Consider the following 26504-nt stretch of genomic DNA (forward strand, 5'->3'; position numbering starts at 1 on the left):
CACCACAAGCATATATTACTTCAATGAAAAATTTTAAGTTTAAATTAAATTCAACACCATTTTAATAAAATTTTAATTCACATATCATGGTTATAAAATCATAATGTAGTCCTTAAGAACACAATCCTCTAGGGGCGCCTGGGTGGCTCAGTCAGTTAAGAGTCCAACTTCAGCTCAGGTCATAATCTCGTGGTTTGTGAGTTTGAGCCCCATGTCGGGCTCTGTGCTGACAGCTCAGAGCCTGAAGCCTGCTTTGGACTCTGTGTCTCGCTCTCTCTCTCTCCCCTGCTCATACTCTGTCTCTCTCTCTCAAAAATAAATAAACTTTTAAAAAATTAAAAAAAAGAAAGAAAAAGAACACAATCCTCTAAATCTAGACCACAGGAATTCAGTGTTGGCTTCAAATAATCAGATATCACCAACTATTCACTAGCACTATCATGTAACAGAAATCTCACTGCATCATATTATGTCATAAACAAAATCATCAGCTCTTAAGAGATTCTGAATAGAGCTAACACTTCCTTTCAAAATGCACAGCAAATCATGAGTAACTGAAATGCTTGGGATTCATAAACCAATAACATTTCACAGTTTATGTTAAAAAGTTATCTGAAACAAGAAACATTTTTCCCAAATTTTTAATGTTTCAGTAATCTCTACACCCAACCGGGAGCTTGAACCCACGACCCTGAGATAAAGAGTCCCATGCTCCTCTGATTGAGCCAGCGAGGCACACCCAAATTTTTAATGTTTCAAACAGAAAACCAGATTATGATGTATAGTTGTCACTGTTAGCAAGCTAGAGAACTAAGAAATGAATACAATGTATCTATCTATTAACCAACTGGTCACTTCGATTGATTTATTTCATTGGTACCATATATGTGAACCTTACGTTTGGATGACTACCAATCAACTGGAGCATCTTCCAAAAAATTACAGTGTGAGGCAGCTATGAAATGAAACATTATTGCATATGCAGAAGATTGTCACATTCAGACAATAAAATTATGAGTAGCAATAAAAGTCCCATCCCTTGGGATAAATAGAATTTTTAAAGCTGTAAGAGATTGCTGCGACCAATGCATTAAGTCCTCAGGCATCAAACATCTATCAAAAGCTTCTGACTCCTATTCAAGAGAAGATATTTAACTTACAGTGTTAAAAATTCAATTAAGGAAAAAACCCAAGAAATAAGAAATGCAGATTTAGAACTCCAGTATTCAGTTGGCATCTAACAAATAACAATTAACAGCAGCACCAAAATTTATTGTATACTATGTGCCAGCAGTGTTGTGTTTTTCATGTACCGTATTTGCTCATTTATTTCTCAGAACACCTATATTAGATAAGTACTATTTCTCATTTTACAGCTGAAAAAACAGAGGTGGAGAAAGTTTAAGTAATTTGATTATGGTCACAGTTAATAATAACTGGCATAGCACCAATACAAACTTGGGTAGTTTGGCTTGAAAGCATATGCTCTAAATGGATAAAGAAATGGTGGTTTATATACACAATGGAGTACTACGTGGCAGTGAGAAAGAATGAAATATGGCCCTTTGTAGCAACGTGGATGGAACTGGAGAGTATGATGCTAAGTGAAATAAGCCATACAGAGAAAGACAGATACCATATGTGTTCACTCTTAGGTGGATCCTGAGAAACTTAACAGAAACCCATGAGGGAGGGGAAGAAAAAAAAAAAAAAAGAGGTTAGAGTGGGAGAGAGCCAAAGCATAAGAGACTCTTAAAAACTGAGAACTGAGGGTAGATGGGGGGTGGGAGGGAGGGGAGGGGAGGTGATGGGTATTGAGGAGGGCACCTTTTGGGATGAGCACTGGGTGTTGTATGGAAACCAATTTGACAATAAACTTCATGTATTGAAAAAAAAAAAAAGAAAGCATATGCTCTAGATGCCTCTCTAAAATTTATTACAGAGCCAATGAAGGACAGAAAGCAGGCAAGTGACATAGTCATATCTGCAATTTAAGAAGATCACTATTACAGCCTTAAGATAATAGTTTGAAAGGGATTAGCCACAAGAAAAACAGTCAAGAGAACTATAATGGTCTAGGGAGAAAAAAAAGCTGAGGACTCGATTAAACAGTAGCAGTAGGAGAAAGAACAAAAAGGCAGAGGATAGATATTTAAGAAGTATAGATATGATATAATGACAGTGACTGACATTGTTAGTTGCCTACATGTCAGCCAGTCTTTCAACGGATTTCCCCTGCCAAAAGAGCCTAACTCCTTGGTACAGGCTGAAAATAGCAAATAATTGCTTTCTTGGCTTTCCTTGCAACTATAGCATGGAAGTTTAATTCAATCCTAGCCAAAGGAAAAGCAGTAGGAAGTCTCTGTGTGTATGTTTGTAAGGGGCTGTCCCATTCTGATATAAAAGACATTTACTCCCTAGTCTTTATCTTTAGATAATGATGAGTGAGGGTATAAATTATTCTTTTTTTAAAAAAGTTTATTTATTTTGAGAGAGAGTGTGTGAGAGAGAGCAGGGAAGGGGCAGAGAGAGGGAGAGACAGAATCCCAAGCAGGCTCCACGCTGTCAGCACAGAGCCTGATGGCAGGACTCAAACCCACGAACTGTGAGATCATGACCTGAGCCAAAACCAAGATTTGGATGCTTAACTGGACTTGGCCAGCCAGGTGCCCTACTTTAAATTAGGTTGCTGGATTCTGTTAATATTTTGTCAAAAGTTTTGTGTTAATATCTATACAATAATTTAGTTTGTAGTTTCCTTCTCTTATGCTGTCAAGTTTTAGAATGCTACACATATAAAAAGAAATTTCTAGTTTATAAAATGAATTTGGAAGACTCTGATGAACAAATAAAGCATGACTTTCATCTTTTCGTTAAAAGATTAATAGTTCCCAGGGCACTTGGGTGGCTCAGTTGGTTAAATATCTGGCTCTTGATTTCAGCTTGGGTCATGATCTTGCGGTTCGAGGGGTTGAGCCTTACGCTGGCAGTGCAGAGCCTGCTTGGAGTTTTCTCTCTCCTTTTCTCTCTGCTCCTCCCCCGCTCACACATGCATGCGCATACTCTCTCTCTCTCTCAAAATAAATGAGTACACTTAAAATATATATGTATATTAATAGTTCCCTTGGTATGTTAGGGTTGGAAAGTAGAAAAAGGGAGGTAGGTAACTTTTACATATTACGATATTTCTTCTACAGGAGTTGGTCTTTTTATATTTTGTTTCTTTGGAGTTAGTTTTGGTCATTTATACAACCCAAGAATATTACCAATTCTATCCATGTTTTCAAGTTTATTTGCCTATATTTTTTTTAAGAGAGAGAAAGAGAAAGGGCAAGAGTAGGGGAGAGAGGCAGAGGAAGGGGGAGAGGGAAAGGGGGGGGAGAAAGGGGGGGGGAGAGAGAGAGAGAGAGAGAGAGAGAGAATATGAATCTTAGGCTCCATACTCAGAGTAGAGTCTGATGCATGACCCTGGGATCATGACCTGAGCCAAAATCAAGAGTTAGGTGCTCAACTGACTGGGTCACCCAGGCACCCCTATAGAATCTTAATTTTAAAAATGCCATTGGTATCTGTGATTATTTTCCCATTTTATTTTTTTTTTTGTGCATTCGTGCACAAAAGTGTATTTAGTAACTTCTAATTTAGTATTATCATTGTACATCAAAATACACGTTACATGGTAGGTAAGCCACTGGATCAGAAATACTGAAATAGCAAGAGCCCTACTTTCTGTACCATGGCTATACGCTTACACGCAAAATAAAAAAAGCCTGTGTGATACTGTGCTTTATAAGAAACACAGATTTGGTCATTCAGATAACCACAATATATTTCTCATATATATTTGGTCTTCATCCACAGTTCCTGACTCACAGCTCCCAAAATCTTTGGAATTTCCTGAGTATTAAGAGTGATAAAGGTGTCTTTTGTTCCATAAAGGAGGCAACTTTCTCGAAAACACCTAAGGATGGCAGCTTTTGCCAGGAGGACCAACCATGTGAATAAAGGGTTGGATCTGTCAGTCTCACCTCCCAACCCCTGGAGAGGGGAGAGGGGCTAGAAACTGAATCAGCCAATGACTTAGTCAATTATGACTATGTAATGATACCTCATAAAAACCCAAAAGGACAGTTTTTGGGCTTTTATTTTTGGAGTGCTTCCATACTTGGGTAAGCAGAACATTTTCACATGCCACCAAGCCAGTCCCCAAGCTCCATGAGGCCAGAAGCTACTTTGTTCAAAACCTCACCCTATATATCTCTTTATCTCACTGTTGATTCATACCCTTTATCATGTCTTTTCATCAACTATTAAATATAAGTGTCCCCTTGAGTTCTGTGGGCAGCTCCAGCCAATCTCTAAGGAGATCATTGGATCTCCAATCTGTAACTGGTTACTCAAAAACACAGGTTAACAGCCTGGGGCTTGTGACTGGCATCTGAAGTAGGGGGTGAGAGGAAAGTCTTATAGGACTGAAGCATGAAACTGGAATCTGATGAACTGTCAAACACTACGCTGGTGTCTAAGAGCTGCTTGGTGTTGCTAGAGCAGGGGGTGGGGAGATGATCCCCCTCACCATGTTCTAATGGACAACACAAAAAACCCTATTATTAAAATACTACCTCTTAAAACTTCTAGCACAATGGCAATCCTTATCTTAGAAAGAAATGGGGCCCAGAACAACTTGGCAGATCACTTAATATAGCAAAATGTTGGTCCAGCAGGTAAACACATCCAATTCCAGCCATTCATGTGCTCAATTCTCCATTTGGTCTATCCGATTTGTACATACCAGCCCACTTCCTGGTTCAGGATTATAACCTTAAACCAACAGAATGAAGTCCTTCCATCTCATTTAGCAGTGAATTGAATTAGATCAGTTTACAAACAATACGAATAAGCATAAATCCTGTATCCAGCCCCTCAAATCTCCCAAATTTGAAGATAATATGAAATCCAGAATCTATCCAACAGAAGGTCCATTTTAGCATTCTGTATGTATTCTACATAACTAGAGAATTAAGATTTTAATTACAAATCAAAGGACTGATGAACTGGCTTAGATTCCAGCAACTGATTTTAACCGAAAATAACACTAGCATTTTAAAATATAATGTTAGTACGCAATTATAAGTAAACTTAGTATATTACTTTAACTGATGAAGCATATTGTTTTGTTTTTGTTTTTGTTTAACGTTTTATTTATTTTTGAGACAGGGAGAGACAGAGCATGAACAAGGGAGGGTCAGAGAGAGGGAGACACAGAATCTGAAACAGGTTCCAGGCTCTGAGCTGTCAGCACAGAGCCCGACGCGGGGCTCGAACTCACGGACCGCGAGATCATGACCTGAGCCAAAGTCGGCCGCTTAACCGACTGAGCCACCCAGGCGCCCCTGAAGCATACTGTTTTAATCAACGGTTCTCAAAATTTTTGGTCACAGGACCCAATTACACTGAGGACCCCAAAGCATTTTTGTTTGTGTCAGTTATATCTATTGATAATTTTACTATATTAGAAATTAAAACTAAGAACTTTTAAAAATATTTAATTCATTGAAAAATAATAATAAATGCCATTTACATGTTAATGTAAATGGCATTTAATGGAAAATAACTATATCAAAATGAAACAATTTTGTGAGAAGGGTGGCACTGTTTCACATTTCTGCAAATCTCCCTAATATCTGGCTTAACAGAAAACTAGATTCTCAAATTTGGCTAATATCTGGCTTAATAGAAAACTAGATTCTCAAATTTGCATCTAGATTCAATCTATTGGATTATGTCGTTTTGATACATATTTTCACACACAGATATATAGTTGGAAAAGAAAGTACTTCAGGATCTCACGAAAAGATTTTGGGGACCTCACTTTGAGAACCACTACATTAAATTTTTATAGGTAATACTTCACTTCTAACATTAAAATTCCTCCTCCATTAAAAAAATTATTGGGGCACCTGGGTGGCTCAGTCAGTTAAGTGCCTGACTCTTGATATGTGCTCAGGTCATAATCTCACGGTTCACAAGATTGAGCCCCACGTCAGGCTCTGCACTAAGCATGGAACCGCTTGGGATTCTCTTTCTCCCTCTCTCTCTCTCAAAATAAACACTTAAAAAAAAAGATGATCTCTGTTACACTAGCAGAATTGCAAGACAAGGTTTGAAACCTACTTTAATTAATTACTAATTAAATTGTAATACTAAATTGTACTTATACAGGCACCAGTATACTTTAACATACTTGGCAGAGATCAAACTAGTTGCAGTTTCACTTGATTACAGTCTAGTAATCACATTTCTATTTCCAGTAATTGCATATTCTGTATCTCCCATTCTCTGGAGTAGCTATTCTAATGTCTTCAAATCTAATTCCACAACTTCTCTCCTCACTCTTCTACAGATGTCTTCACTTCCTATTTCCTTGAGAAAATATGCCTTTAAACTCCAATTTTAAGCCACCAACACCATAAATGTAAGGCATTTACACTCCGTTTGTTACCTTTGCTACTATTAAAATAGAAGCAGCATCCTTCCTCCATCTAAAACAAATCCACTTTCTACATGCTTCTTAAAGGCCCTTTAGTTATGCTCAAGTCTCTCCTACCTTAAAGACAAAATTCAACATAAAATCAAACTACCAGTGATTTATAGACTTTAGCTGAGTAAACTTTATGGTATGTAAATTATATCTAGTAAAACTGGTAAAAACAACAATAACACACAGCTTTTCAACCTCACACTCCCTTTGCTACTCTGCCTTTCTGCTCTCCTTTGAAGACAAACTTTTTCATTAAAAATTTTTTTAACTACCTTATTGAGGTATAACTGACATATAATGAACTATATATATTTAAAGTTACAATATGCTGAGTTCTTGCATATACCTGAGAAACCATGATCACAATCAATATAATAATCAGCCATCACCACTAAAAGTTTCCTTGTGGCTTTGTAATACTTCCCTTTCTCCCCTCCCCATCTTCACACAATCTTGTCTGACGAACTTCTCAAATTAGTAATCTCTAGATTTGTCATCTTCTTTCTTATTTTGCATCCATTCACTCCTCAATCTAGACTCCATCCTTATGACTCCACTGCAAGTGCTATCATTAGAATCACCAGGACTTTCAAATTTTTAAATTAATGAAGTTTCATTTTCTCCTCAATAGCACTTGACCACTTTCTCCTTCCTTGAAACTTGGCTTCTGAGATCACACTCTTCAGGTTTCCCTTATACCTCTCTGGCTACTCATTCTTATTCTCCTTTGAAGATAACCCATTTCACTGCCTGTCCCTTCTATGTTTGTCCTAGGCCCCCCTCTCCTCTCACTTCTTCTAGGCAATCTTACTTACTCATGACTTCAATGATAATTTATATATAGTCAACTCTCATTATTCAAGGATTCCTTATCTGCAAATTTGCCTACTTACTAGAATTTATTTGTAATCTCAAAATGAAAACTCATGGTGTTTGTGGTTAAGTAGGTATCTTCATGTCCGTCTTTCCTAGACACCTCAAAAGGAATTCATCTTCTCTACCTCAAACGTGTTCTTCCTCAGTGAGCATGCTCACCTTACTAGTTGTCTACATGGGAAACTTTTTATACCAACTCATCAGTAGTTCAGAATTCAGTAGTCCCCAAGGCAAGGCCAGATAAGACATCATTTGTCCAGCTATATTTGAGGAAATTCATCTATGTTTAGGCTATAGAAAATAATTCAGGTTCTGATTCTCCTATCCAACCATATGGCATTTGTACTTAAGTGCATGGGGTGGGAAGGGAAGGCAGATAAGGGGTGGGGAGCCACAACGTAGAAGAGGGGATGAATGTTTTGTCGAAAGGATTTCAAAACACCATTTGGAGAAGATCATACAAAAAACGTCCTAAGTAAGGTGTCCTGCCTGCATAAGATGTAAATCTTACATCTTAAATGTTTATCTCTAAGGCACATCTAATCAGCTGTTTCTTATGACAAATGACAGTACCAATGAATGATAGTGAACCTTATTTATCACACACAAAATACTTAAAAGTTGTATATTTCATAGCCAATTGGAAGTGCTTCGATTAATTTTACTTCAGTTATTTCAGTACTATATACCAGCCTCTCAGAACCCTATGAATGAGGTTTTTAAAAATATATATATGTTTATTTATTACAAATATAACATGTTCATGACAAGAAATGTCACTAGTTCCAAAGGATACATAGTAAAAAGTAAAAAGATCCCCAAACCTTCACACCCATTCTGTAATTCATATTTATTTGTGTCTTAACAGGTATTTCTTATATATATAAGCAGATATATAGATTTTTTTCTTTAAAAAAATTTTAACATTTATTTATTATTTTTGAGAGACAGAGCACAAGTGGGGGAGTGGCAGAGAGAGAGAGAGAGAGAGAGAGAGAGAGAGAAACAGAATTTGAAGCAGGCTCCAGGCTCCGAGCTGTTTGCACAGAGCCTGACGTGGGGCTCGAACTCACAAACCACGAGATCACTACCTAAGCTGAAGTCAGACGCTTAACAGACTGAGCCACCCAGGCACCCCAGATTTTTTCTTTTTAACTATAAACAGAATCATACTATGTATACTGTTCGTGCCCTGCCTTTATCACTTAATAATACACTAAAGTCATCTTTCTGTATGAGCATGTCAGAGAATATTCTTTCAGTGTTTCCTCTGTCAGTCAATGATAATCACCTCTATCAGTTTGGGACAAGAAACCAGGTATCAGCCTTAACACCATTCTTTTTCATTCCCTAGGTTCAGTCCATTTCCAATTCCTATTGCCTTTATCTCTTAATTATCTCTCAATTTACTTCATTCCTTTTCGTCTCCACAGTTACCATCTTAGTCCAGACTAAACATGATCTCTCCTCTGGATTATTGTAATAATCTTTCACCAGACTCTTTGCACCTACTATGGACTACCTCCAAACCACACCACACGCACAGTCCCAGTTTGGGAAGAGGAAAAAGTTCTGGAGATGGGTGGTGCTGATGACTGCATAACAATATGAATGTTACTAATATTAGTGTACTATGCACACAGAAATGGTTAAAATGGTGAATTTTATGTTACATATTTTACCACAATAAAATGAACAAAAGATGAAAAAAACCCACACCATTTAGTGGCTTCCAGTAACTCTTAAAGTCCAAAATCCTTAACATGGCCTACAAGGGCCCCACCCTATTTCTTTCCAGGTTCATCTCATATAACTTCTTACACCATAGCCTTCCCTTTTTAAAAAGCACTTATCTCAGTTTGTAATCATATTAATGCAAATATCTAATTAAAGTCTGTCTTCCTACAAGGACACTATCAACTCTACAAGAGCAAGAACTGTCTTTTTATTTACCACTTAGCATATGTCTGGTGCACAGTAGATATTCAAAAAATTTTATTAAATGAATACAGACCTACCTTATTCTTTTTTTTTTTTTTGTAACGTTTATTTATTATTGAGAGAGAGAGACAGAGCATGAGCAGGGGAGGGACAGAGAGAGAGGGAGACACAGAATCCAAAGCAGGCTCCAGGCTCTGAGCTGTCAGCACAGACGCTTAACGGACTGAGCCACCCAGGTGCCCCTCTTGTTTTTTAATAGTGGCAAAGAATTCCACTTAATGGATTCCTAACTTCTTTATCTAATCCCAGAATGATGGGCATTTAACTTGTTTCCAGATTTTTGCTATCAAACGATGCTAAGATGACCACTTTTGCCAGTATATCTGTGAATGTACTTAAATGTAATTCTTTTTTTTAAGTTTATTTTTTTTAGTAATTTCCATACCCAACTTGGGGCTCAAACTCATTACCCCAAGATCAAGAGTTGCATGTTCTTCCAATTGAGCCAGCTAGGTGCCCCTTAAATGTAATTCTTAAATGTAAAATGTCTGGTCAAATGAAAAGTGCATTTAAAATTTTAACTGATATTTCCAAATTGCTCTCCTAATAGGTTATAATTTATATTCCAAGAAATCAACAATGTGTAAGAGTACCCATTTCCACACTACTCGTATAATCCAAATGAGCCTATTTTGGGGGGTGAGGTTGGGGGAAGTGAAGAGTGTTAGTTTTTGTATGAGAGGGTTTTTTTCATATCTTAATATCATGCCAAAAATTTTAAAATAAAATATTTGTTTATTATTCCTATAAAAGAACTCATTTCAGCGAATAAGTAGCAAAGCTAAGTGATTAGGATTTCTTTTTTTTTTTTTCTTTGAGAGACTGTGTGCACAAGCAGGGTAGAGGGACAGAAGGCGGGGGAGAGAAAGAGAAAGACAGACAGACAGAGAGAGAGAGAGAGAGAGAGAGAGAGAGAGACAGACAGACAGAGAGACAAAGCAGGATCCTTACTAAGTCTGGAAACCTATGACCCTGGGATCAATACCTGAGCTGAAATCAAGAGTCAAGACACTTAATCAACTTGAGCCACCCAGGCACCCCAGAAAATGCTTAGTAATTGACAGACTGTGGAAAAATTTGTATATTTTTCATGTATTTATTTAAAACGTATATTCTATAAATCACTTTTCTGTCATATAGATTTTTTTCCTTTCTGAAGCTTCAGGCTACGTTTCAATCAATGGTAGAAAATCACAATAAGACTATGTATACATAAGAATATGTAGAAAATAGAGAAATATGTTAACATTTTATATTAGACTAAATTTTTTTCTGGAAGATATTAACATTTTGGTCTAGTTCCTTCTATTTTTTTATATCCACACTTAATACACCTCATAGCATGCTTATATAATTATAAATTACTTCTTTTCACTAAAGAGTATAACAGATACACTTCTTTCATGACCTTAAATGTGACGCTTCTTCGGAGTGTCAAGTAATAGTAAGAAAAAACACCTATATGGCACCCCCTTCTCTAGATCTTCATTATGTTATTACTTCTTTGAGCTTCCATTTTCTGATCTTACAGGTGAAGGCATTAGTTTAAATGACCTCTGTAAGATTAACAGTTATAAGATTAAAGAGAAAATTCCTTTTGATTTAACTCTTTTAAGATTTTCTAGAACACACCAGGCCTGTATTTAAGAAAACAGATTCCCTATTCCCTCTGCTCCACCACTTAGTAAACATTTACCACTCAAAATAATTTCATTTGTAATAATTTGGGACTTGGGAGCACCTGGATGGCTCAGTTTGTTAAGTGTCTGACTTTTGGCTCAGGTTGTGATCTCTAGGTTTGTGAGTTCAAGTCCCACATCAGGCTCTCTTTTTCAGATCCTCTGTCACCCTCTCTCTGTCTCTCCCCTGCTTGTGCTCACTCACTCTCTCTCAAAAATAAAAAAAACAAAACAAGGAAAGCTATCCATTCAAAATTGTTATTAAAAATAATAATAATAGTAATAGTAATAATAATAATAATTTGGGATTTTTAGATATTTCAGGATTAGTTTTTCATCAGAAATGATCTTATTTGTAGTGATTCTAGAGTATACATCAGAAATTCCTATTTAAATATAAAGAGAAAAAAATCACTATAATTGTTTTCCTTATTAATTCTACCTTGAAGCAGAAGATGAAGAGATTCATTTTTAGAGGGTTCTCTTTTAATTGTCCTAATTAATAGGATTTCACACACAATAGACTATCAATTCTTTTCCACATCTAGAATTACAGAAGCACGAGCTCTTACCTTAACTGGGAAGCTACATTTTCCAGTACGAACCCCTTCTTCATCTGTCTGCCACTGATGTGGACGACTGGCCTCTGGAACATAAACATCTTTCTTTCTCCTAAAACTTTGCCGTAGTTTATTCATTTTAATTTTTACAACCTGCAGACAGAGTAAAAGAAATATGAAAAAGAAGTTATTATCTTCTCCTATATTTAAACTTTGGATTACTATGCTGATAAAAAACTAATGTTCCAAATTAAACATTTTGGTTTAATAGAAAATGAGCAATTAGTATCCCTCTTCTTAGAGTAACTCTAAGCTCAAACAAATCATTTCATTTTTCAAAAAAACAACTATAATACTAATTCAAATAACTTCTATGATTTGAAGAGATGTTATTCTAAGAAGTTTCAAGCATTTTAATTGTAATAATCCAATGAATATTCCTATTGATCTACCCCTCAAATCCATTCCAATTCCTGAATAAGGAAATCTGTACATGTAGGTCAAATTATAGACTGCTAACGATTTCTGAAAACATTTTGAAAACTTTCATACTTATTAGGAAAAAAACCATTTCTAAACACTGAAATTTAGGACCTTTTTGACTTACTATTAGAAAACATTAAACAAAGCATGGACTGTAACCACCTTTTCATAAAGATGTTTTATAAAAAGGAAGAAAATAAAGTTTCCTTTAAACATACTTAAAGAAGAAGTTCTACTAGGATTAAATTATTCTAAAGAAAAAAAAATTCTTGCAAGTAGTATAACATCAGAATGTACTTTCATATCTATAATTATTACAGAATGAAAGTAAACTAATAGCTTTCCATTATAAAGGTCCAAGTCTCATCATTAACTCTGTAAATTAAAAGGGATTAAACTATAGTCATTTTTGGTTTTGTTACTAGAAGAGGTACCTCTCTAATGCCTTCAGTAGAAATCACAAAACTACAGAGAAGGAAGACCTAACTGATAAAAAACAACAGGACATTCAAGAACCTATGAATAAATGTAATGAATAAGTGTCCCTTTACAGAGCAGGTCTCAAAATCTGAAACCAATATCTTCAGTTTTCTGTTAAGGAGCATAGCATTGTTCATTCTTTCCCTGAAGGGATTTAACCACCTCAACCAGCCTCAAAGAGATCTTAACTTTTGAAAATGATGTGACAAAGGTATAAAAGGAAACATCTCTGTCAGAGTGTTAAATAGCAAGGAATTGAACATTAGTTCCCACATGACACCAATGAAAAGCTTCAAAAATCAAAGTTAGCATCCTGAGGAAAATAATTTTGTATTTTAAAATGCATAATGCCACACCAGAACTATTACTAAATTAGCTAATTTGCACAGACAAGCCAATCTTACCACACATCTTCTTAAAAGGTAAAAATTCTGACAAATGGCAATGTAAAAACCCCTGGGTTTTCTAAAAATGAATTTATTTTTTCTCAAATCACAACTGATTTGTAGAGTATATGAAGTAGATACTAAATAATCACACGACTGGACAAAAGGTAGTCCACTCTTTTGCCTTTAAGTAGATGACTCATTCCTAAACTACTTTAAATAAGAGTCTACCTTAATCTAATAGGCTCCCCTCATTCCTCCCCCAAATTCCACAACCTTTCCTGACAATACATCCTGTTATTACTTCCTCGTATCATACTTTAAAACATATACACAAATATAAATATAAGAAAATAAAAAAAGACCTATATCCTTGCTCAAGCTGGCACTCTGAGAATCTTGAGGTAAAAAGCCCAAGAGATTCCTTTCTTCTTAATTTCTTTCTCTTAGCAAAAAAAGAGGTGTAGGGGGGTAACCTACACTCAGTTGTCCTGGTCAGACACCTGAAAGTCATCTCCTCATTCACTCTTTCTCTGACCAACAATTCTGCTGCTTTTGCCTCCTTAGTATATCTTGAATTCATTCCCCCACCCACCACATCAGTTCTATCCTCAGACATTTTTGTGTAAATTATTGCCAAAGTCTATTACTCAATGGTTGCTTTGCTTCCAAGAAAGGTCCATTCTAATCTGTTCTCTTGATTACTGCCAGAGTGCTTTATAAAACACAAATCTGACCATGCAATTACTCAGCTTAAAATCCTTCACTTGCTTCACAATACTTTCCAGATAAAGTCCAAATTCCTAAACTTGGCAAAACACAGTCCTTTTTCATCTGGCTTCACTCACCAATCCCCATTGACATGCTAAGCTCCAGCCACACTAAACTACTTACAACTCTCCAAACAAGGCATGCCCTCTTTCAGAGCCTATTTGTGTGTTCCTCCATCTGCCTAGCAAGACCTTTCCCCATTTGCCTCTGATTAAAGTCTACTCATCTTTGGAGAGTCAACTTGGGAGTCTTCAGGGAAGTTAGTAGCATTGTCTTCTTGACAAGCCCCTAGCTGGATGGGGTTAGGTCCTTCCATTTCATATGATTCCCATTAATATCCTCGGATTACTTCTTTTACTGCACTCATCAAACCTAACAGCAATTTTCTATTTCCTTAATAGTAAACTGTATCTTATTTATTTAAATACTACCCCTGCATCTTAACACAGGATCTCTCATATACATGGCACACTATAAATTTGAAGAAATAAAAGATAAAATAGACCCCCATCATATTAGATAATATTTACCAGGTAGGATAAATGTAGACATATAGGAGCAGAGAGAATCACTGGTGTTGGAAGAGACTGCAGAGATAATGGTAGGCCAGCCTCCCACTGACAAAAGAACCACCTTGACAACTTCCCATAAAGGAAGACATACGGTCTCTGTCTAAATAACTCTAGTATAGATTTATTTCATCTTTGGGCAGTTACTTATTGTTGTACATTCTGCTGACCAATAAGAGAACAGAATAGAAGTGTCAAGATTTGGAATCTAAATATCTTGTGACTGGGGCCCGAGTGGCTCAGTTGGTTAAGCGTCTGACTCTTGGTTTCAGCTCAGGTTATGACCTTATGGTTCATGAGTTTGAGCCCTGCTTAGGGCTCTGTGTTGACAGTGTGGAGCCTGCTTGGGATTCTCTCCCCGCCCTCTCCCTGTCCCTCCCCTGTGCATACTGTATCTCTCAAAAATTAAAAAAAAAAAAAATCTTGTGACTTTCAGTACTAAAATCGTTATCAGCATTTCTACAGAGAGTATTACTTATCAGTGATTTTCAAATTATGCTTTAAGTAGCCCTAGGATTTCCAGGGAGGAGACCCAGGCGCCACTGGTTGGTTGTGGAAATAAAGAGAACAAAGTTAGAAGACTACACTCAATTCAGGAGGGACATCAGGTCCCTGTCACAGCTTCAAACAGACAAACTCCACTTTATCTGATTCACATATTGGGATTCCATATATGTTTAAGGAAAGGGTTTCATGGCTGAAAATTTTTTGAAAATGAGTGATATAATCATAACAGTTCTAAAATGAACTTGGCAAAATGAAAATATAATATCTTGCTTGTTACTTCTTAATGAGTAACTACCAATGGTTTGTAAATAACCAAGGGAGAGACCAAACATTCTGTTTTCAAGTAATCTATATATAATGATTTTGCTTACAAAGACAAAAGAGACAACAAGAAAAAATACAAAACCTGTTAATATAAAGTAACATTTACTACAGGCCCTCCATAAAGTTAAACTTTACTACCAAATAAAGAAAATCATACCCCTTGAGAAAGTCCTGGTTGAACACAGGTAAAGTATATATTTTTGTTAGTATAAAAAATGAGAACAAAAAATCTTACTTTGGGGGCGCCTGGGTGGCTCAGTCGGTTAAGCGGCCGAGTTCGGCTCAGGTCATGATCTCATGGTCTGTGAGTTCGAGCCCCGCGTCGGGCTCTGTGCTGACAGCTCAGAGCCTGGAGCCTGTTTCCGATTCTGTGTCTCCCTCTCTCTGACCCTCCCCCGTTCATGCTCTGTCTCTCTCTGTCTCAAAAATAAATAAACGTTAAAAAAAATTAAAAAAAAAATCTTACTTTGTACCACAAACTAAATTAAAAAAAAAAAAGTCATCCCCATTGTACTAGCTAGACATAATTGCCAAATGTAGAAAATCTCTTCACAGTTCTCATTCTTAACTGCTCTGCAAAATTTGACACCATGATTCCAGCTCTCCTTTGTACACTTCTTTCCTTGTTGTCTCTCCCCACCCCAATACCCTACACCTCTGGTTTATCTTCTTCATCTCTGTTACTGCCGATACTCTGAGGGCTTCCTCTACTTTTTCCCATCCACTGAGGGTATTCCCCAAATATCGGTCCTCAATTTGTACTTCCTTGTTTATACTATCACTCTTGGTGAAATAATCAACTTAAACCATCACTCCAACTGTGATGATTTCCCAATAATAATAATCTTACTCTTGTATTCAAATTGCTCTATTTAGGTGCATTGGTGTTGCCTCAAATACATCAATTTAAAGTTAAATCATCACCTCTTACCTCCCCTTAAGTCCTCCCCTTCTGTCTGACCCAATTTGTTTGGGTCAGTAAAAACTGAGAACTTACCATGTGCTGGGCCCTGTTGCAGATGCTAGTGGATACAGAAATTAATAAGACAATTTGCCTTTAGGTGGCTCTCTCCCCTCATGAAAGGTTAATGTAATAATAGCACTATGCAAAGTATGCTCTGGAAGCACAATCAAGGTTCAGGAAACATTTCCTATAGAAGATATTGCGCGAGTTAACTTTTAAAGGAAGAACAAAAATTAGCCACATACAATAGGAGGGAAAAGATATTCCAGGTAGAGGCAACAGCATCAACAAACAAATAGATGCAGGAAATCAAATGCTAGGCAGCAATTCAAGAAGAGTGCAGACAAAGATCAGGTACTGATTTCATCCTACGGACAACCAGAAGCCACTAAAAGGTTTTACACACGTCAATGACATGGTCAGAATTGCAACATAGTTAGATTATTCTGGTGGTAGTATGGAAAACAAATCTGAGGGCAAAAGACTATAAATGAGTTAGAAGGAGTTTTAAATAGTCTAGGCAATTTATGAAAACAGCTTGAACTAGGCCAGTGGTAGTGGTGTAGCTAGAAAAAGGGAAATGAAAAGTTTAAAAGTAAGAGTAGCAAAGAGAATTGAGTCAACATGATATATCTGCTGCAGGAAATTTTCTTTTGCCCAGGGTGATAAGACTAAACCAGTAATTAGCTTCACTGTTTGCTCCAAGAAATTCTTGCAAACTAACTTATCTGGGCAAACAGTGTGTGCATTAGAGCAAACAGGTCTCCTGATAGGATAACAAATTGCTTCAAGACCCTTTTCTTATTATGTCCACAAATTCTAAATATGTCAAAACTCTGCCCATCCCAAACAGTTCCCCATCTTGAAGGACGTGCCTTAAACCACATGAGTACAAATCTCAAATCCCTAGAAATACTCTTTCCTGACTTCCCCTAACTACCAAGACTCTGTCAAAGTGGTGCTTGCCCTTGTTGCAGTAAGTTTAATAACCTCAGCTTTGCTGAATCAACAGGATTCTTTTGATGGGGAAAGTCAATGGCAGGAATTGGTGACAGATTATGGATGTTAAGGAAGAGAAAGAAATCCAAATATGACTCCTAAATTTTAGTTAGGCCTCAGCAAAATGAATTGTTGAATTTGAGGGGGATGCTGATAGGGCTTCCATGTAGGGATGTGTATAGGCTTCTCTTGGGGGAGAGGTCAGGGCAATGATAGACAGTCATTATAGGTGTAATTTTTCCTGTGAATGTCTCTTCATTTTCCTCTTTTTCCCTAATAGAAGGTAGGATGCAGTAAACAGAATTAAACTCAGCTTACTGAAACATGGTAAGAAGTGCACGCACTACATAATTGGCCAGTATGTACTAATACATACAGCCATACCAGTGATTACATTTTTGCAATGCTTACATTCTAGACAGTAAATAGCCACTGTGCTAGATTTCTCTCCTATCCATCACTTCACCTTCCACAACTCAACAACTAATAGGTTAATACCCAGTTTAACAGAGTACTAAGGCCAGTGAAGGTTTTGATTGGCCAGTAACAATACAAGTCAGATTCTAAAGTCCCATCTCTCTCAGGCACACCTGTTGGCTCCCTACATGGTTCTCAGAGGGCTGCCCTCCCTTTGTGGGCAACTGCCTGGTCCAAAGAGGAGGATGCAATAACTCTCCATTCTGTCCACCATGTGGGTCCCCATCTTGAAATATTCCAGGTGAGATCAGGAATAGACGAGTTAGAGAAGACAGCACCATAAACAGTGACACTAGCTATCCAGTAGTCAAGCAGACCAACTAGCTCTTCATTAATGGATAAAATAGCAAGATCCAATTATATGCTGTCTCCAGTAAACCTACTTTTTTTTATTAAAAAAAATTTTTAATGTTTATTTTTGAGAGACAGAGAGACAGAGCATGAGCAGGGGAGAGGCAGAGAGAGAGGGAGACACAGAATCTGAAGCAGGCTCTGAACTGTCAGCACAGAGCCCAATGCAGGGCTGGAACCCATGAACTGCGAGGTCATGACCTGAGTCAAAGTGGGACGCTTAACCAAGGGGAGCCACCCAGGCACCCCTACAGTAAACCTATTTTAAACATAAAGACACAAATAGGTTAAAAGTAAAAAGACAAAAATCAATACACCACATTAATAGTAGTCAAAATAAAGCTGGAGTGGCTGTACATTCCCTTCTCAATAACCAATAGAATAAGTAGGCAGAATCAGCACGTATATAAACAGCAAAACTTGACCAACAGTATCAACCAACATGATCTGATTGACACTTATAGAATTCTTCTATCCAATGATAACAGATTATACATTCTTCTGAAGTGCATGTGGAACATTTAGCAACATAGACCATGTTCTGCGCCATAAAACAACTCTCAAATTTAAAAGGAATCATACAAAGTATGATGTCTAACAACAATGGAATTAAATCACCAAATATTTGTAAACTACATTTCAAAATAGCCCATGGGTCAAAGTACAAATCAAAAGGGAATTCAGAAAGTATTTTGGACTAAATGAAAACACAATCTATAAAAATTTACAGGATGCTGCAAAAGCAATACTTAGCAAGATAGCACTAAACCAGTGCTTTTCAACCAGGGACATTCACTGCGTATCTGGACACATTTGGAAATATCTGGAAATATTTTTGGTTGTTCCCAGGGAGGTGTTATTGGCACCTAGTGGGTATTGGCCAGGGACACTGCTAAACATCCTATAGGACAGACCCACAACAAAGAATCATCTAGCTTAAAATGTCAATAGTGCCACTATTGAGAAACCCTGCACTAAATATCTATTTTTATAAGCTTATTTATTTATTTTGAGAGAGAGAGAGAGGGAGGGAGGGAGGGGAAGGACAGAGAGAGAAAGAGGGAGAGAGAGTGAATTCCAAGCAGGCTGTGCACTATCAGGTTCTGCACTTGAACTCATAAACCATGAGATCATGACCTGAGCCAAATGTGGACGCTTAACTGACTGAGCTCCCCAGGTGCCCCAAAATGTCTGTACTTTTTGTTTTTAAAAGAAAGGTCTTACTTAACCATGTCCTAAGCTTCCACCTATAGAAACTAAAGGGACAAAGAAGTGCAAAGTAAGCAGAAAAAAGGAAAGAGTAGAGATCAGAACAGAAAGCAGTAAAAAGTAGGAAAATAAAAACAGAAAAAAGGAAACCAAAAGATTATTCTTTGAGAAGATCAACAAAACTGATAAACCTGTAGCCACACTGATCATGGGGTAAAAAGATACAAATGACCAATATCAAGAATGAAAGAATGTCATCACTATAGAAAGAATAATAAGGGAATATTATAAAAAAGTTTAGGCTAACAAATTCATTGATAACATGGAAAAACACCTTGCAAGTGCCAAACTACCACAGCTCACTTAAGACGAAATAGATAACATAAACAGTCCTATACCTAACCTATTAATGAAATTGGATTTATAGTTAAAAATCTTTCCACAAAGATAACTCCTGGGCTATGGATTCACTGATGAATTCTACCAAACATTTAAGAAATCATACCAATTCTATGGGGCATCTGGGTGGCTCAGTCGGTCGGGTGTCCAACTTTGGCTCAGGTCATGATCTCACAGCTTGTGAGTTCGAGCCCTGCGTCAGGCTCTGTGCTGACAGCTCACAGCCTGGAGCCTGCTTCAGATTCTGTGTCTCCCTCTCTCTGTGTCCCTCCCCTGCTTGTACTCTGTCTCTGTCTCTCTCTCTCTCTCAAAAATAAAGATTAAAAAAATTAAAAAAAAAAAAGAAATCATACCAATTCTATGCAAACTCTTACCAAAATATTGAAGGGCGGGGGTGGGGGATGAATATTTCTCAAATTCTTCTATCAGGCTAATAAGAGTCTCCTGCTTTAGTTTTCTTTTTCAAGATTGCTTTGGCTATTTGGGGTCTTTTCTGATTCCATACAAATTTTAGGATTGTTCGTTCTAGCTCTGAGAAGAATGCTGGTGTTATTTTGATAGGGATTGCATTGAATATGTAGATTGCTTTGGGTAGTATCGACATTTTAACAGTATTTGTTCTTCCGAGCCAGGAGCATGGAATCTTTTTCCATTTTTTTTGTGTCTTCTTCAATTTCTTTCATAAGCTTCCTATAGTTTTCAGTGTACAGATTTTTCACCTCTTTGGTTAGATTTATCCCTAGGTATTTTATGGGTTTTGGTGCAACTGTAAATGGGATCGATTCCTTGATTTCTCTTTCTGTTGCTTCATTGTTGGTGTATAGGAATGCAACCGATTTCTGTGCATTGATTTTATATCCTGCAACTTTGCTGAATTCATGAATCAGTTCTAGCAGTTTTTTGGTGGAATCTTTAGGGTTTTCCATGTAGAGTATCATGTTATCTGCGAAAAGTGTAAGTTTGGCCTCCTCCTGGCTGATTTGGATGCCTTTTACTTCTTTGTGTTGTCTGATTGCAGAGGTTAAGACTTCCAATACTATGTTGAATAACAGTGGCGAGAGTGGACATCCCTGTCATGTTCCTGACCTTAGGGGGAAAGCCCTCAATTTTTCCCCATCGAGGATGATATTAGCGTTGGGTCGTTCATATATGGCTTTTATGATCTCGAGGTATGCTCCTTCTATCCCTACTTTCCTGAGGGTTTTTATCAAGAAAGGATGCTGTATATTGTCAAATGCTTTCTCTGCATCTATTGAGAGGATCATATGGTTCTTGTCCTTTCTTTTATTGATGTGATGAATCACGTTAATTGTTATGCGGATATTGAATCAGCCCTGCATCCCAGGTATAAATCCCATGTGGTCGTGGTGGATAATTTTTTTTAATGTATTGTTGGAGCCGGTTGGCTAATATCTTGTTGAGGACTTTTGCATCCTTGTTCATCAGGGAAATTGGTCTATAGTTCTCCTTTTTAGTGGGGCCTTTGTCTGGTTTTGGAATCAAGGTAATGCTGGCTTCATGGAATAAGTTTGGAAGTTTTCCTTCCATTTCTATTTTTTTTTTTTTTCCATTTCTATTTTTTGGAACAGCTTCAAGAGAATAGGTGTTAACTCTTCCTTAAATGTTTGGTAGAATTCCCCTGGAAAGCCATCTGGCCCTGGACTCATTTTTTGGCAGATTTTTGATTACTAATTTGATTTCTTTACTGGTTATGGGTCTGCTCAAATTTTCTATTTCCTCCTGTTTCGGTTTTGGTAGTGTATATGTTTCTAGGAATTTGTCCATTTCTTCCAGATTGCCCATTTTATTGGCATATAATTGTTCATAATATTCTCTTATTATTGTTTTTATTTCTGCTGTATTGGTTGTGATCTCTCCTCTTCCATTCTTGATTTTATTTATTTCGGTCCTTTCCTTTTTGATCAAACTGGCTGGTGATTTATCAATTTTATTAATTCTTTCAAAGAACCAGCTTCTGGTTTCATCGATCTGTTCTATTGTTTTTTTTGTTTTTTGGGTTTTTTTTGTTTCAATAGCATTAATTTCTGCTCTAATCTTTATTATTTTCTGTCTTCTGCTGGTTTTGGGTTTTATTTGCTGTTCTTTTTCCAGCTCTTTAAGGCGTAAGGTTATGTTGTGTATCTGAGATCTATGCTTTCCTCTTATGACCACCTTTGCTGCATCCCAGAGGTTCACAGCTCCTGAGATTGAGCCCCAAGTCAGGCTCTGTGCTGACAGCATGGAACCCACTTGGAATTCTCTCTCTACCTCTCTTTCCACCCCTCCCCCGGCTCACATGTGTGTGTGTGCATGCTCTCTCTCTCAAAATAAACATACATTAAAAAAAAAAAAGCTATAGACCAGTATCTCTCATGAGCATACATGCAAAAATTCTAAACAAAATTTTAGCAAATCAAACCAAACAAAACATTAAAAGGATAATACATCATGACTACATGGAGTTTTTCTAAGAAGTGCAGTTAAGTAACATTCAAAAATCAATGTAATTCACCTTATTAGCAAAAATTAAATGTCCCTGTCAATATTTAAGTTTGAAGCTATATCTTTTCTTCCTTGAATTCAAAGATTATACTGAGATTTTTTTTTTTAATGGGTTAAAAGTCAACTAATTTTAAGCATAATATTTATATATATCATAGAAAGTTAATACCTAGCCCTGATTTTTTGGTGTGAATTACAGTCATGTACTCCCAACTCCACCTCAGATGTCTTCAAATCAAATTCATGTTTCCTTTCAATCAAGCTCTTCCCCCTGATTTTCCTATTTCTACGTAACATTTTTACAACCATCAAAGCTTTACAATTATAACAGCAAACTCTGGGTGTGGAGCCTGATGCTGGGCTCATTCTTACAACCATGAGATCATGACTAGAGCTGAAATCAAGAGGCAGGTGCTGGCGCGCCTAGGTGGCTCAGTTGGTTGAGCGTCCGACTTCGGCTCAGGTCACGATCTCGCGGTTCAGTTCGTGGGTTCAAGCCCCGCGTCGGGCTCTGTACTGACAGCTTGGAGCCTGCTTTGGATTCTGTGTCTCCCTCTCTCTGCCCCTCCCCAGCTCCCGCTCTGTCTCTCTCTCTCTCTCAAAAATAAAGAAACATTACAAAAAAATTTTTTTAATAAAAAAAAGGGTAAAATTATAAAAAAAAGAGAAAAGAGGTTTCACATTTATTTGAAGATAAGATTTGTTTTACTCAGCATCTCGTAGACATTTGTTCATGTAAATTTTAACTTACATATTACAAAACCTTGAATATTTTAATTAAAACTTATTAATAAGTATTTATTGACTATCTACCATGCCATAAAGCAATTAAAAGAACAAAAAAAGCCTGCCTCTATGAAGATAGAAAATAAGTAGGCAGATTATTTACAGAGAAGATCAAATAAGTTTTCAGCCTGTTTGCAAACTGGGTATAAAACACAGCCTTTATTAAAAATTAAATTATACACCATATAATAAAATAAATTATTAAAAAAATTTAAAGTTTATTTCTCTTGAGAAAGGAGAGAAAGCACACAAGGGGAAAGAATCCCAAGGAGGCTCTGTGCTGTCAGTGCAAGCCCGACTCAGGGCTCCATCCCACAGACTGTGAGATCATAACCTGAGCCGAAATCACGAGCCAGATAATTAACCAACTGAGCCATTCAGGCGCCCCTAAATAAGTTATTTTATTTTATTATTTTTTATTTTTAAAAATACAATTTATTATCAAATTAGCTAACATACAGTGTGTGCAGTGTGCCCTTGGTTTTGGGGGTAGATTCCTATGATTCATTGCTTACATATAACACCCATGCTCATCCCAACAAGTGCCTCCTCAATGCCTATCACCCATTTTCCCCTCTCCCCTGCCCCCCACATCAACTCTCAGTTTGTTCTCTGTATTTAAGCATCTCCTATGGGTTGTCTCCCTCCTTCTCTGTTTTAACTATTTTTTCCCCTTCCCTTCCCCCATGGTCTTCTGTTAAGTTTCTCAAGTTCCACGTATGAGTGAAAACATATGATATCTACCTTTCTCTGACTGACTTATTTCACTTAGCATAATACCCTCTAGTTCCATCCACATTGCTGCAAATGGCAAGATTTCATTCTTTCTCATTGCCAAGTAGTAGCCCATTGTATATATAAACCACATCTTCTTTATCCATTCATCAATTGATGGACATTTAGGCTCTTTCCATAGTTTGGCTATTGTTGAAAGTGCTATAAATATTGGGGTATATGTATCCCTATGAATCAGCACTCCTATATCCTTTGGATAAATTCCTAGTAGTGCTATTGCTGGGTCATAGGGTAGTTCTATTTTTAATTTTTTGAGAAACTTCCATACTGTTTTCCAGAGCAGCTGCACCAGTTTGCATTCCCACAAGCAATGTAAGAGGGTTCCCATTTCTCCACATTCTTGCCAGCATCTGTTGTTTCCTGAGGTGTTAATTTTAGCCACTCTGACTAGTGTGAGGTGGTACCTCCGTGTGGTTTTGATTTCTATTTCCCTGATGATGAGTGACGTTGAGTATCTTCTCATGTGTCTGTTGGCCATCTTTGGAAAAGAGTCTTCTTTGGAAAAGAGTCTATTCATGTCTTCTGCCCTTTTCTTCACTGGATTATTTGTTTTTTGGGTGTTGAGTCTGGTAAGTTCTTTATAGATTTTGGATACTAATCCTTTATCTGGTATGTCATTTGCAAATATCTTTTCCCATTCCATTGGTTGCCTTTTAGTTCTGTTGATTGTTTCCTTTGCAGTGCAGAAGCTTTTTATCTTGATGAGGTCCAAATATTCATTTTTGCTTTTAATTCCCTTGCCTTTGGAGACGTGTAGTGCAAGAAGTTGCTGTGGCTGAGGTCAAAGAGGTTGTTGCCTGTTTTCTCCTCTAGAGGTTTGATGATTTCCGGTCTCACATTTAGGTCTTTCATCTATTTTGAGTTTATTTTTGTGTATGGTATAAGAAAGTGGTCTAGTTTCATTCTTCTGCAGGTTGCTGTCCAGTTCTCCCAGCACCATTTGCTAAAGAGACTGTCTTTTTTCCATTGGATACTCTTTCCTGCTTTGTCAAAGATTAGTTGGCCATACATTTGTGGGTCCAATTCTAGGTTCTCTATTCTATTCCACTGGTCTATGTGTCTGTTTTTGTGCCAATACCACACTGTCATGATGATTACAGTTTTGTGGTAGAGGCTAAAGTCTGGGACTGTGATGTCTCCCACTTTGGGTTTCTCCTTCAATATTACTTTGGCTATTTGGGGTCTTTTGTGGTTCCACACAAATTTTAGGTTTGTTCTAGCTTTGAGAAGAATGCTGCTGCAATTCTGATTGGGATTGAATTGAATGTGTAGATTACTTTGGGTAGTATTGACATTTTAACAATATTTATTCTTCTAATCCATGAGCATGGAATGTTTTTCCATTTCTTTCAGTCTTCTTCATCAATTTTCTTCATAAGTCTTCTATAGTTTTCAGCATACAGATCTTTTACATCTTTGGTTAGGTTTATTCCTAGGTATTTTATGGTTCTTGGTACAATTGTAAATGGGACTGATTTCTTGACTTCTCTTTCTATTGCTTCATTATTGGTGTATAGAAATGCAACTGATTTCTGTACACTGATTTTGTATCCTGTGACTTTGCTGAATTCATGTATCAGTTCTATCAGCTTTTTGGTGGAGCCTTTTTCGGGTTTTCCATGTAGAGTATCATGTTGTCTGCAAAAAGTGAAAGTTTGACTTCTTCTTTGCCAGTGTGGATGCCTTTTATTTCATTTTGTTGTCTGACTGCTAAGGCTAGGACTTCCAACACTATGTTAAACAACAGTGGTGAGAGTGGACATCCCTGTCATGTTCCTGGTCTTAGGGGGAAAGCTCTCAGTTTTTCCCAATTGAGGATGATATTAGCTGTGGGCTTTTCATATATGGTTTTTATGAGGTTTAGGTATGTTCCTTCTATCCCAACTTTCTTGAAGGTTTTTATTAAGGAAGGATGCTGTATTTTGTCAAATGCTTTTCTTCCTCTATTGACAGGATCATATGGTTCTTATCCTTTCTTTTATTCATGTGATGTATCACAGTGATTGATTTGCAAATATTGAACCAGGCTTGCAGCCCAGGAATGAATACCACTTGATCATGGTGAATAATTCTTTTTATACGCTGTTGAATTCGCTTTACTAGTTCCTTGTTGAGAATTTCTGCATCCAGATTCATCAGAGATATTGACATCTAAATCTCCTTTTTAGTAGAGTCTTTGTCTGGTTTGGGAATCAAAGTAATGCTGGCTTCATAGAATGAGTCTGGAAGCCTTCCTTCCATTTCTATTTTTTGGAACAGCTTGAGAAGGATAGGTATTAACTCTGCTTTAAATGTCTTGTAGAATTCCCCTAGGAAGCCATCTGACCTAGGACTCTTATTTGTTGGGAGATTTTTGATACCTGATTCAATTTCTTCACTAGTTATGGGTCTGTTCAAATATTCTATTTCTTCCTGTTTGAGTTTTGGTAGTGTGTGGGTATCTAGGAATTTGTCCCTCTCTTCCAGGTTATCCAGTTTGTTGGCACATAATTTTTCCTAATATTCTCTGATAATTGTTTGTATTTCTGAGGGGCTAGGTGTGATAAGTCCAGTTCCACTTGTGATTTTATCTATTTGGGTCCTCTCTCTTCTTTTTGAGAAGTCTGGCTAGGGGTTTATCAATTTTATTTTTTTTTTCAAAAAACCACCTCTTAGTTTCATTTCATTCTTAGTTTAAAATCTAGTTTGTCTGATATTCATTGATCTGTTCTACTCTTTTTCTCGATTCTATATTTTTTATTTCTGCTCTAATCTTTATTATTTCTCTTCTTCTGCTGGCCTTGGGGTTTATTTGCTGTTCTGCTTCTAGTTCCTTTAGGTGTGCTGTTAAATTTTGTATTTTAGA

General features: G+C 37.0%; 1 protein-coding gene across 14 annotated transcripts in view; it reads right to left on the reverse strand.

Annotated features, from left to right (window-relative positions):
- NUMB (NUMB endocytic adaptor protein) overlaps positions 1–26504 on the reverse strand; it is a 196245-nt gene that overhangs the window by 55487 nt on the left and 114254 nt on the right. For 13 of the 14 annotated variants that reach the window (XM_032593405.1, XM_032593407.1, XM_030319512.2 and 10 more), the window contains one exon: positions 11670–11810. In XM_032593405.1, the coding sequence (XP_032449296.1) occupies positions 11670–11795 (126 nt within the window). In that variant the 5' untranslated portion in view covers positions 11796–11810. Of the gene's footprint in view, positions 1–11669; positions 11811–15412; positions 15447–26504 lie in introns of those variants that run through there. The other variant, XM_030319508.2, reaches the window with a different exon arrangement.

The sequence above is a fragment of the Lynx canadensis genome, chromosome B3, assembly GCF_007474595.2.
Source record: "Lynx canadensis isolate LIC74 chromosome B3, mLynCan4.pri.v2, whole genome shotgun sequence".
Lineage (NCBI taxonomy): Eukaryota > Metazoa > Chordata > Mammalia > Carnivora > Felidae > Lynx > Lynx canadensis.